The 13,458-nt window shown below is 41.0% G+C and overlaps 1 protein-coding gene across 1 annotated transcript in view; it reads right to left on the bottom strand.

Moving 5' to 3' along the window:
* Positions 1 to 12,198, bottom strand: part of LOC119885677 (protein shisa-8) — a 96,519-nt gene extending 84,321 nt beyond the window's left edge. The window contains exons 1-2 of the mRNA XM_038695831.1: positions 10,209 to 12,198; positions 9,182 to 9,815 (exon numbers count right to left, since the gene is read on the bottom strand). Coding sequence (XP_038551759.1) covers positions 9,182 to 9,815; positions 10,209 to 10,230 — 656 coding nt within the window. The 5' untranslated portion in view covers positions 10,231 to 12,198. The remainder of the gene's footprint in view (positions 1 to 9,181; positions 9,816 to 10,208) is intronic.
* Positions 12,199 to 13,458: the final 1,260 nt, after the last annotated feature.

The following is a 13,458-nucleotide window of genomic DNA, read 5'->3' as shown; positions in this document are numbered from 1 at the left end:
AATGTAGTCATTTGGTTGTGTGAAAATCTGCTATAAGTCACAGAAGAACTAGGACGATGAAGAGGAGGCATGACTTTTTTGATGTTTTTTGGATGCTTTGGCATGCGACTAAATTAAAGTCAAAACAGGGAGAAGAAGAGACAACTGCAAGATGGGCTGTTGCAAGTTTCACTCTCAATGTCAGTAGAAAGATGTTAGAAAGGTTGTGTTTTTGGTGGAGAGCACTTTTACTTTGCGCAGTGAAAATGGCACTTTCACTCAGCTGGAAGTTGATGCATGAATTTCTCTATTTCTCTTTAAATACAGCAACCTGTAGTTTGAATTTAATGCAGACATTTATATTCAAAGCGATAAAACCTTCTATTTCCTCAATTCAACACACTTTTGGCATTTAAAATATCACAATAAACTGGAGATTATAGTTCATCTTCTACTTCATCTTCTCTAACAAGTTTATATCATTACTATAATTGGGGCAGCTAAGTAGGACTTACTTAGGCTTTTGAATATGCAATGTGCTTAATTGAGAGCAATTCACTTAAAGTGCATACATTCTGTACAAGTAGTAATAGTTTGTAAGACATTGAGGGTGCATCTTGTGTTGTACTTTTATATCTTTTATATCAGTGCCTTTATGTCTTATGTAAAGCACTTTTATCCTTTAATAATGTACATAATGTACACTTAGGGATCTGACCATCTGTCATGTGCACTTTCTGGCCCAATATCCAGCAAATGCAATGTTTTATACACAAGACCCCAGATGAGAATAAGGGAAAGAAGAAAATGGAGTGAAAACAGGAGGAGAAATAATAAGATACAGTTTTAGAAGTGGGGAGAGTAAGGGAAGGAGAAGGAGGAGGAAATGGAATAGGGTGAGGCAAAGACAGACTGGAGAAAGTATGTGTTGTGGAGCCACTGCAGCAACAGTTGAGCTGAGGAACTACTAGGCTCTGCAGCAATCTGTCTCTCTGAGCTCTGCTGCACTGAGGTGTGGTGTGGAGTTACAATCAAAACACAAGTGATACAGCTGCCTCTACGGGACACGCATGTAAAAAGACACACATCTGTCTATATACACAGGAATTCAAAGTATTGGGCTACTTTAAATGAGTGTAGTAGCACCAATACCTCTTTGTTAAAATACTTAATTACAAGTCTTTAGTAGAAGTACAGAAATATTAGCAGCAAAATGTATTTAAAGTATTTTTTTTAAATCCTTATGACACAGAATGACTCCTGTTAGAGGATTATACTATGCAAGTGGATTATTATTACTGGTGATGTTGTAACTGGTCAACAAATCTAATTTGAACTATACAGTTGGGTAATTTAATCTCTCTTTCTCTTTCTCTCTCTCTCTCTCTCTCTCTCTCTCTCTCTCTCTCTATATATATATATATATATATGTGTGTGTGTGTGTGTGTGTGTATATAGTTATTATTATATAATATTATATATATTATTATTATATTTTTTCTCTGGCCTCAACTGCAGACTTCACTCAGATATTGATTAGTTATATTTGAACAAGATCTGTAGGTCAAGATAACAACTGCAAATCATCGTATTTCTTTCACAGCAGTGCACATGTCTGAACACCATGAATAGCAAAGTAGTGGTAGGACCAAAAATGCATTGCTTGGATTAAACAAACAAGCTCCGAGCTTCAGAGAGGATAAAACACACTGACCTGACATCCCAAAGTGAAGCTTCTCCGAGTTGTTTATATCAACTGTGCTAGTTAAAACCTTTTACACTCATTATTTTAGAGTCCCAGCACGTAAAAATGCGTAAAAGAAAACTGCAGGCTTGTGCATGAAATCCAGCAGTCAGCTAAAAGCAAAGTGTGTGTGTTTTAGTGCTGAAAATATGTGTTTTAATCACTTTTAGACTCCAACTGCCAAAGAGCATCCTCAGAGTATGTTTTTTAAGAGAGAGACACTGGCAAAGTGAAGGAACGAAAAGCATGAAGTGAAGGCAGGAATGAAATGTTTATCACTTCGCAGGGAAAAAAGGCCCAGGTTGAAAATATTCACAAAAAACACCCCTTCCCTAAAAGTGTACGCAGGAGCTAATGAAAGGCATAACCTCCTTGCTGATGTGAGTTAACTGTGCACTTTGGGAGGGTTAGTCTATTTTTCTGTACTGCTGCGGCATCAAAGAGTTTGTTTTGGTTCCAGATTAAGCATGGAGGAGGAAGAGGAGGAAGAGGATGTTAGCTTAACAAGCCTCACTGCTTTTCTTAAAAAACATCAAGAAAAACACACCAGCTCTTGTTAATGCAAGGTGATAACAGCTCTAACAATATCAGCACTGAAGCTTGAAGACACTCCTCACATCATTTCTTTTCTTTGTGACGCACAAATTGAAAAATTTTTGGTATTATGTCATTTGCTTTATTTCTTATTTGATATTTTAATGTTTTTTTCCCGCTCACGGTACTTACATGAAAATGTTCTAATTGAAAAAGCAATTAAACTTCTCAACATAATTTTTTTCCCCACCCCGCAGTCCTCGACACACAAGCACAAAACTTAATTTGGACTACACACCTCGCTATAAAATATTAGATTCATCTGGCCGCTGCCAGTGTGAGCGTTTCAGGAACACAGAGCCGTGTGCACATGTTTATCTCAGGCCTCTAAACGCCTGTCACGGGCAATGATGAAAAGCACCACTGCTGCTGAACAATGAAGGATATAGAAGGCACTGTTGATGAAACACAATACAGTAAAGGAACAGAACGGCAGATGGAAACGGTTGTTTAGATCCCCAGTGGGTCATTCAATCGCCTGTGCCCTTGAACACATCGCTCTTCAGTGGAATAACTTATGATAAGTGCTACAATGCTGTTACAGGAAGTGAGAGGAATGTGTGTGTGTGGGGGGAGGACACCTGGTGTCCAGCCATAATTACTGTGATATTCTAAACATGATCCTTAACGAGGTCACTGATGTAGAAAAGCAAAACTGTTATTAGTAATCCTTCTTTGTGAGCACTTGTCATTTCATAACACATGAGCAGTTCTGCAGTGACTTCTTACAGGATTAGTAATACTTTTCTCCATCAACATGCAACGTTACACTTTAAGTAAGGAATTATTTTGTCTGCATGAATGACAGGCATGATTGCAGAATGCCCTCTTTGTTAAGTGGTAGCTGGATATAACCAATAGGGTGTGTAATAAATTAAATAGTATTTATTGTTTAATTGTGTGTTGAAGAGTACAGATTTTCATTGTCTTTACCTGTGCTTGTTTGATGCTTACCCTGCTGACACTGGCATTTATTCATGCCTGCTATTTAGATTATTTATGCTGTTGGCTAGCAAGTATTGTTTTATTTTCTTTAAATTGCTTGATGCATCAGTACTGGTGGTTTTTGTAATGCTGTCCAAACATATTTTTTTATAGTTGTATTGTATAAAGGTTGATGCCAAATATTTACTGGCTAACACCTTCATTGCATTAGCACTGGTGATTACAGCCACAGTGAGCGTGGTGGTTTTATGACAGGGTGTCGCTGCTCTGTCGGCACCTTGTCAACATGTTAGCTCTGCTGATGTCTACAGATTTGGTCGTCTCAATGATGCAAAATGTCAGCTTTAAACTTTTGTGGTAATATTAACCTGTTCACTGCACTGCACAAGCACTTGAAAGGCCCTTGTGTTTGTCCTCCCTCTTTCAGTGAATCTGCAGTCCGTAACATCCCAAGTTGAGCGGTCGTTAATTGAAAAAACTTGATTTGGCATATTAATTCCCACACCTGAATCACGTACCAAAGGATATCATTTAATTTTTAATTCTGCTTTGCAGCAGTTTCTACACAACTGACGCAGAGGCAGACAGACTGAGAGCAAAACAAAAACACAAACAGCCGCTTGGGAGGTGAGAAGCAGTGCAACAAAGGAGGCGCTGTGCACTTATAATGAGAGGTGTGTCTGTGTGTGTGTGTGTGTGTGTGTGTGTGTATGTTTGTGTGTGTTTGTGTATGCACATGTGTGCTTTGTGTGTTTTGTGCTATACATCATTGCACCGCTGCCTGTGATTGCCTGACCCAAGGTTTTAGCGCATTACCACCTTAACTGCTTTGTGGTTGGATTTATTCGTTGAGTGCACACACACACACACACACACACACACAGACCCACTGCACTTTCTGGCTCACAGCTAGGCGATAGTGTCTCCCTGTCAAATGTATGCATGTTGAGAATGAATTTGAAATGTGATGCCCATGAATAGATGTTATAAACAATCTCACCAGGGCTCATCTATTCTGCACAGAAACACAAAGTGGTCTCGCAGTATTTTTGTCTGTCACAGCCAAACCCAGACACTATCCAAAATCATTACTTCTCACTGACCTTGTGTGCCAAGTGCGGCCTCTGAAATGTCCACCAATTTAACTTTCCTTGATAGACAATTATTATTTAATAAATTAGGGAAACATGACCTGAGGAGCACATACTGAATTACTGTTAAATGGATAAAATCAACAACTACTTTATATGCCTCCTCTTTAGACAGTATCTGTCCATTTATCAGACTAGAAGCTTGAACCACCAGGCATGAAAACACATTTCTCAGTTTTCGGGATCAGAACATCACCACCAGCATAATCCCACAAAATATTTCATACCATTTCTCAGATAGACCTGTTCTTTCCAGACCCACATTATGTGGATTACCAAACTACTATGACAATTTATTATCTATATGTGCTGACCAGGATGACATTTTCAGCTAGCAAGAAAACTTTTCCAACCACCTTGAAATAGGCTTGTCTAATAGGGATGTAGCAGTTTCAATACAACAATAATGTCTTTTATAAAGATTACGAAATCCCCCTTGTCATAAAGAAATGATGAAATCAAAAGGCTGTATCAACCTGGACATCGCAGTAGTTTGAACAACACCAGCCCAGTTCCATCCTAAAATAAAGAAACTGAAGTAACAGCATAATGACATTTTCAAATTGCAGTGCAAAGGTGTTAAAACAAACCCTGAAAAGAGAAAATGTCTTTTTATGCCAGTTTTGAAAGACAATCATTATCTAGCTCCAGAGGATTGTCCTTTCACAGGCTCCTTCATGGGCTCTCGTCTCATCACTGCAGTGGTTAGCTTTGGTGTCATTCAGTCTGCCTTCACACGCACCAGCTTTAGCAGATAACAAGGTAAATAACTGTGATACAAGAGGTGTTGTAAAATGTCAACAGCATCACCATTCCTTTTTGTTCTGCTTTATGGTTGTCACTGATCCCGTTTTCTGTCCTTGACAAGAGTTCAAAAATATTTGGTCTATAGGCAATAAGTCGTCATGCCAAAACCCAGTGGTTCAATAAATACTGAGATCCTTTAATTAAGTAAAGGTAGTAAAAGTAAAACTACTCCTTTACAAGTAAATGTCATGCATTCATAAGTATAAAACTTTCATCAGCAAAAAGTTCTAAACATATTACAATCACTCATTATACAGCAGAATGACCCCAGTAGGAGTGGTATATTTTATTAACGGCTCATGCATTACTGTGCAAACAGCATGTTAATGCTTTAGCTGGTCATGGTGGAGCTAATTTGAACTAGTCTACATACTGTTGGCACGTCATAAAAAATGTATTTAAAATCTTGATCTTCAAAGTAACTAATCGGCCAGGGAAGTATCAAGTAGCATCAAACGGAGATACACAAGGAAAATACCTGAAAGTACCTGAAAGCTGTATTCAAGTACAGTACTTGAGTAAGTGTATTCTGTTTCTTCTCACCGCTGTCGACATGACAAAACCGGCCTGCCACTTGCACAGGTCGGTTTCGGTTTCTGGTTCGGTCTAGACAAAACATCACCATCATGCTAGAAAGAAACCAGTGCAGAATATTAATACAAGACAAGACAAAGTCACCCACTTTGTTGACCATCCACCCCAGCTGCTGTGGAGCTATTCAGAATTTGTTTTTAGAGACGTTTTTATTGCTTAAAGGAAGAAAAAATAAAAATTTAATAAATGTGTGTTTATCCAAGTAATTGCACAATACTAACCACTGTCAGTTGTATTCATGTGCCTTGTCTGAACATCTCTGCTCTGTACACATTTGCCTGACAAAGTATATCACACTTTCAGCCAATCGGAGAACTGGGATACATCAACTCTGATTATCAAACACGGGGAAAAAAGTATTAACAAAATTCATTGCTTTGTTTGCACATTACATTTATTCTTTTAGCTGACCCTTTTATCCAAAGCGACTTACAATTACAACGCACGCCTCTGGAGCAACTAGGAGTTAAGTGTCTTGCTCAGGGACACAATGGTGGATGGGTCACAGTGGGGGATTGAACCTGGGTCTCTCATATCAAAGGCATAGTCTTATCCATTGTGCCATCTCCACCTGATTTTTGACTGCTTTATAACAACTATAATGAGACAACTATAATGCATATCCATAAAAACTCTTCCCTAAGTTCTACAACAGTAAAGCATTGCTGGACTGCTTATAGGAGCATAAAGCAAAATCTAAACATTTCATTTTTGTGAATCATACTTTGTTACGTATATGCATTTGCAGCATATGTCTCTTTGTTATGTTGTATAAAACATTGTTTTCTTGATTCCCATTACAATAGCCAGTTCATATTCTTAGGATTAACATGAATTTGCAATAAGCTGTTTACTTCATTTTCTGACTCGTAGTAACCATTTCAATAGCCTATTTATTTCAATTAGGGGGAAAAACTATTTTCATTTAGTAAGGTCAAAGGGAAGTAGAGTTTCAATGTCTTGGTCCAAGACACTTGAGCTTGTCAGCATCTGTCCTGCTGATCAGAGGCATACACACGTCAACTCTGAGACACTTCAAGACAGATGCTGAACATTTCTTTTGATAGTGTGACCTGCATGTGGTGAAGACAGCCAACCAGAAACATCTCCAAAACAATCCCTTGATTAGTATAATAATGAGTGCTGACGTCCGCTGCTATCCCCATCTTCCTCCTCCTCCTCCTCCTCCTCCCCTTCTTCTCCAATCATCCCCAAGAGGGTAAAGGGGAGATCTGCCAATGACAGGATTTTAAAGGAGCCCCCATGGCCGGTCACACCCAGCACACACACTGTCTCTCTTACTTTCTCTTCCTCTCCCTTTCACACACACAAACACACACCCCTGTTCTCTGCAATAGAATTAGTCGTTGGCCACACTCCAGTCACATCCGCTCAATATTCCACCCTTCCAAAAACCACCCTCTCTCTTCTGATTGTTCACTGGAGGCCACAGTCATAGTTGTGTCACAGCAATCAATCACCCATCAATGTGAAACGGCTATACCAATACAGAGACAACACAACACAACTGCACGGCAATTTCTCCCAAATTCCTCCCTGACCATCACCTGACATCTGTCCCTTGGAACCTTCATCCGGTCCTCTGTCTCTCTTTCTTTTTCTCTTTCTCCTTCTCCATCACCACGGCCGTTGCACCCTCATGATTTCAACCAGACGTCACACCATTTATCATCTCACCGTGATAGGTAATTTCAGATTTGTCTCTATCCATTCTGACTGAAAGTGTTGAGCAGTAACACATTACTGTAATGTGTTTCAGTAATGACTAGTGTAAGGGATTACAATTTGAAATGTGTAATTACATTAGAGTTACCAATCTCAGTAACGTTCCATTACTTGGAAAAACATGGGCTGATGGTTTGCTAAACCATAATATCTCTTGGGCTAAGCAACAAGAGTGATGTATCTGATTTCTTTTGCTGATGAGAAACTAGGAAATAATGTAATTACTTTTTCCATAAGTAATATGCAATGAATATTTGATTACAGTTTTTAAGTAGCCTAACGGGCTAGCCTTTTACTAGCCCGTCACTGACTGATGCAGAAATAATGGAGCTGGTGATGCAGAAATAATGGAGCTGGTTCTGGAGTACTCATTTCTAAATCTTCAGTGGCACTCACCAAACACAGTATTCTTCCAGATTATGTAGAAATTATGTTTATAGTTGGATGGATTTTGAAATACTGCTGTTAGTTTATGAAGCACTGAATGGTTTAGGTCCAAAATAAATTTCTGATCTTCTGCTACGTTATGAACCATCCAGACCTCTCAGGTCATCTGGGACAGGTCTGCTTTCTGTCCCCAGAGTCAGAACTAAACCTGGAGAAACAGCGTTTAGTTTTTTTGCTCCATTATGTCTGGAACAAACTCCCAGAAAACTGCTGGGCTTCTGCATCTCTCATCTCTTTTAAATCAAGGCTGAAGACTTTTCTTTTTGCTGCTGCCTTTTAATAAATCAAATTGGAGGCTTTTGATTAATATCTTACACTTCACTCTAACTTTTACTGTCTTATTTTATCTTGTTTTTATTTTCTATTTAACACTTTTTGACTGTATTTAAGTGTCTTTTTAATTTGCCCTAAGTTGCTTTTATGTTTAATGTAAAGCACGTTGAATTGCCTTGTTGCTGAAATGTGCTTTAAGAATAAACTTGCCTTGCCTCAATATTACGATACCCAGAGCCTTGGCCACCATGGTTAAGATGCAAATCAGAGGGGTAGTGGATTCGAAACATTTGTAGGTGAATGACTCTATAGCTTTTTTTTCTTGAAAAACATAAAAATAAAATATTTAATACATCCATCCACCAAGCCATCAATTCAAGCAAATCTTATGAAACTGAATGCATCAATGTCATGAGAATTGTTGGTGACATCATTATCGTCTTCATCATCATGTATTCAACTGCCAAGCATTAGCCTATCACATCAAGTATCTACTCTTTAACTCCCTTCTGTGCCCAATGTCATCCATCCATCCATCCACTCATCCGTCTATCCACACAGCCATCAGTTCATCTAACCATCCATACGCCCATCTGTCCATCCATCCATCCATCCGTCCATCTATCTATCCATCCATCTATATATCCATCCACCCACCCATCCATCCATCTATCCATCCATCTATATATCAATCCATCCATTCATCCATCCATCCATCTATCCATCCATCTATATATCCATCCACCTACCCATCCATCCATCCATCTATATATCCATCCACCTACCCATCCATCCATCTATCCATCCATCTATATATCCATCTATCCATCCATCCACCCACCCACCCATCCATCCATCTATATATCCATCCATCCATCCATCCACCTTTCTCAGTTCATACCTGGAGTTAGTCATGTCAGTCTGTCCTCCTTGACTCTTCTCCAGCCCGAGCTTGGTAAAAATCCCGACCAACACCATGATGGCCACCACTCCACAGATAATATACACGATCATGTGGGTCCGATCCCGATCTGGTTCCTCTTGGACCTCTGTGACGGGCGCCGCTGGTCGCCCAGTGTTTGCCCAAACTGGTGTGTCATAGTTGGAACAGGAAGTCTGGTCCAAACTGTGGATTTTGAACTGGCAGCAGAAGCGGTAGAAGCAGGAACCACAGCAGAACAGGTAGATGCCTGCATTACAGTTGAAAGGCGGGTCCCACTGGCCCATGACATCATAGTAACCCCAGCAACGGTTACCAGCACTTGGAACTGTTTTTTCCTCTGCGTCTGGTGTGGGAGTTGCCAGCGCAGCCTCTGGCAACATAGAGGGCTCTGTTGTCTGGTTGTTGGTAGAGACCTGGGCGAAAGCCTGACCTGATGACCAAGAGTTCAGTCCACCCAGAGAGGTCAACCCCAGGAGAATGGCCAGCGAGAAGCTCACCAAGAGTGGATGCATCGAGGTGGCCATCTTGGACTCCAATGTTTTGTGATGGCTCACTGCTGATGTGTAATTATTAATGGGCCAAATGAAAGCTCCTAGGTTTAAAAAAACAACAAAGAAAAAGAAAGTTAAATATCCTTCTTTCCCAGGGTAAATGATAGTAACTGAATGAATCTCTGAGCTTTAGTATAAGAAATCACTGAGAAAATATTTAGCGTTCACATTTTTTTTTCAACCCTGCATTCAATATAAAGCATTTAATTAGCGAAGAGGAAGTTATTACTGCACAAAGTCACAGAAAGCTTTTATCAAAGGGCAGAGGAACAAGTGAGTGACAAAAATCAATCTCCCATCTCAACACACTCTTAATAGCAGTGAATGAGTCCCTTGTGAGCTGGCACTCACATGCACGGACTCTTGAAATTAACTGCATGTGTGTGTGTGTTTATCCAAGCAAACCATATATTCCAAAATTCAGGAAATGTCACCTTTCACAAAGCCATATGTCATCAACAGAGGTGGTTGTAGACGAATCTGAATCCAGTGGCCTGGAGGGAATCCAGTTTAGGAGGGTATGTTACGTACGAATGAACTTGCCTCTGGCATTTCCAGCAATACGCTGCCCCACTGAGTGGATGAATAATCCTTGAAAAGTGAGAACTCTGGGTTTCCGACGCGGCTTGCAGAAAAAGAAGGCAGATTCCTCTAAAACTCGCAGATAGTCACGGGCTCCAACATGAAAGGCTTTTCAGACAAACTCATATTCCTGAGAGGAAAACAACTCTAATGCTCAACACTGGAGTCAAATCAGATCTGATGTCCAGGAAAAGTGCAGTGTTTTCCACTGGAGCTGTCTGTGTACTTCTCCCTCTCAGAACTTAACTTGCATCTATCATCCTCCTACACTCAGTATCACTGTTCAAAAGAAGCTTTTTTATTTTTGTGGTGGGCATCTTTTCGCTGCCACCTTGGTCCACCTTGGGGAATGTTACTCGCTCCTTCCGATGTAGAGATCCAGTCTTCCAGTCCCTGATGTCTTTATGAGTGATATTGAATATTAAGCTTTTATTTTGTAAAGATTGTGTAGGAGTATAGCCCCTTTCTTTTTCCAGTCAAAGACCCAACAGGTAACAACAGCTGTTCTAATATTCTTTAAAACAAATACTTTAAAAGCGTCCTGCGCAACTAAAGCGTGGTTTCTTTCACGCACACTCTCACACACACATCCACCAACAGCTCAAATCCCCCTGGTGACAGTGCTCTGTCAGTGTCAGTGTCTGTAGCTTTTAAGTGGCACACTAAGGAGTCCGATGGCTTTTTGTTCTCTGTGTGCGTGCGGGGGCTCCTGTTGCTGTTGCTCCGTGAAACCCCTACTCTCTGTGGATCCCAGGGACACCAGCTGGGTACTCTGTCTATCAGTCTGCTCCGTCCTGCTCTACAAGTGCAAAGACTAAGGGGAGAGGGGAGTGGAGGAGAAAGCGGAAGGGCTGATGATGTGATACTGAATCCCTGATCTTAATGTCTTAGCGGTGCTGCATCCAAGACTCAAGAGATGCTGGAATTACTCAACCAGAGTGGAGTGTCCCACATGACGGATCATGGTTTGTTCTTTGAGGTTTTGTTTCTCCTTCCTTGGTTTGCTTGTGGCTCAGTTTTTGATTAAGTCTCTTTGTTTACACTCTGATTGCAATCTCCCTCTATCCTCTCTTTGATATTTATGCCTCTTCCTCTCTCCCACAACTTACCTCAGCCTTTCCTCTCAGCCCGAGCTGGGCTGTAAGGCTATTTTGTTGTTGCTGAGGAAATATCAGCATGGGGTCAGAGAGCCCTCTGCACTTTCAGCGGCGCACTTGTATGAGCCTCGCTGGAATTATATTCCCCCAGCCCATTCGGACGACAGAGACAAGTGGAGATGCGACAGCCACACAGCCGTGTGGCAACAAGGGCAGATCAAAAATATCCTGTTTTTAAAAGAAGCTCCTTTGGAAATATAGGACTGTCGGCAGCAGAAGCTCTTTGCTGTTGTTGTTCAACAACTCAGTTGCCAGTTTTCAAAATTGTGCATTTGCATCAATATATTTTTTTTGTCTTTTTTCCCAAGCAAAAATTGACAAAAAAAATCTCAAAGCATTTACATGCGACAGTTTTTTAGGCAAATGCTGCACATTATCTCCCAATTTTTCATGCAATGGATTTTGCTGTCAAATCAGTCCTTGTCCGGCTGCAGCTTCTTTGAAAACAGGCATAATTTGATATATATGTATAGGAATTTTATATATATATCATATGTATGTGTTTTCACTGGTGCTCTGCTTGTGGGATGCTCCAAACAGAAGTGGGAAGAGAAAGGAGAAGCAATAAAAGGCTTTTTTTATTCCATCCTCCCTCTTTGTTGTTGCTCCTTCATCAGTGTGTATTCCTTTATTTCCTCGCTGCCTCAGTGCGTCTGTATCCCGTCCGCTGGTGATGCTCGCGCTGCTGCTGTTGATCTCTGGCAGGACTGGATAACAATGTCTCACAAACACACACACACACGCTCTCTTACTCCTCCCTCTCCAGCTCACTCCTCCCTCTCTCGCTCACTCCTCCCCTCCCTCTCGGTCTCTCTCTCTCTCTCTCTCACACACACACACACATACCCATTTATATCGTTTGTGGGCAAATGAGCGCGGCTCTTGCTGATTCTCTCTTTCACTCTCCTCCTCTCTCTCTCATTATTTGTCACTTACACTCTCCTTTCCCAGTTTTGCTCCATGTTTTTGTTTTCTTTTTGGTTTCAGACTATGAAAACTCAATGCATGTCTTTTTTCCCTTTGTGGTTTCTCCATTCCTGTCCTTTTTTTGCCCATTCATCTCTGTTTACCGCCTGTCTGTCTAACCTTTTCAGTTTGCTTTGGCTGCCTCCCCTGCCCCCTTCCTTCTTTTTTTTTCCATTTTCACATTATCATTGAGCTTTCATCCCCTCTCCTTTCATCTATTCTCTGGTTCTATTTCTCCTTTCTTCCCGTGTTACTTTCCTTTCCCAAAATGCCTGTCAGTACTACAAATTAGAATAGTGGTGCTGTAATGTGCAGGCATGAGTGCGTGTGCATGTGTGATGCATGTTTGTGTGTGCATCTCTGTGTGTGTGTGTTTGTGCCAGTGCGTAATTACTGCGCTAACACCTCGGCACATCCTCGTCCTTGTGTGAGCACGTCTGGAACACGTGTGTTGCTGCAGTCTATCAGGGCTGATTTAGGGAAAGAGAGAGAGAGCGGTAGATGGAGGGAGAGGAAGAGGGAAGGAGGAAGCGGGAGTGAGAGTGAGAAAAACAGAGAGGAAGAGGGAGGCAGGAAGGGAAGGAGTGGAGGGGAGGAGAGAAGAGCACATCAGAGAGAGAGAGAGAAAGAGGAGAGAAGGGGCTTGACAGAGAGGAGCAAGGGAGGGAAAGAGGAGAAGAATTATCGCAGGGGAGGGAGGTGGATTAAGAAACGTGGGGAGAGCAAACTGGAATAGGAACTGACAAAGGGATAGTGGGGTAGAGATACAGATAGGAAGGGAGGTGCAGACAGGTATGAGGAAAAAAAAGAAAAGCTATCTCGAGGGAGCATGACATATTAGACCTGGAGAGAAGGAGAGAGATATTCTGAGAGAACGCAGGAGAGAGATAGAGAAACTGTCAGGCCCCAGAAAAATGATTGAAGAGAGAGACTGAGAAGAGAAATGTTTTGAATTTTGAATAATCCCACATTTAATGTT

Source organism: Micropterus salmoides, unplaced genomic scaffold, assembly GCF_014851395.1.
Source record: "Micropterus salmoides isolate LMB-PRFRI ecotype aquatic unplaced genomic scaffold, ASM1485139v1 Ms_hic_scaffold_10, whole genome shotgun sequence".
Taxonomy (NCBI): Eukaryota; Metazoa; Chordata; class Actinopteri; order Centrarchiformes; family Centrarchidae; genus Micropterus; species Micropterus salmoides.
This window is presented reverse-complemented; position numbering and strand designations above follow the sequence as displayed.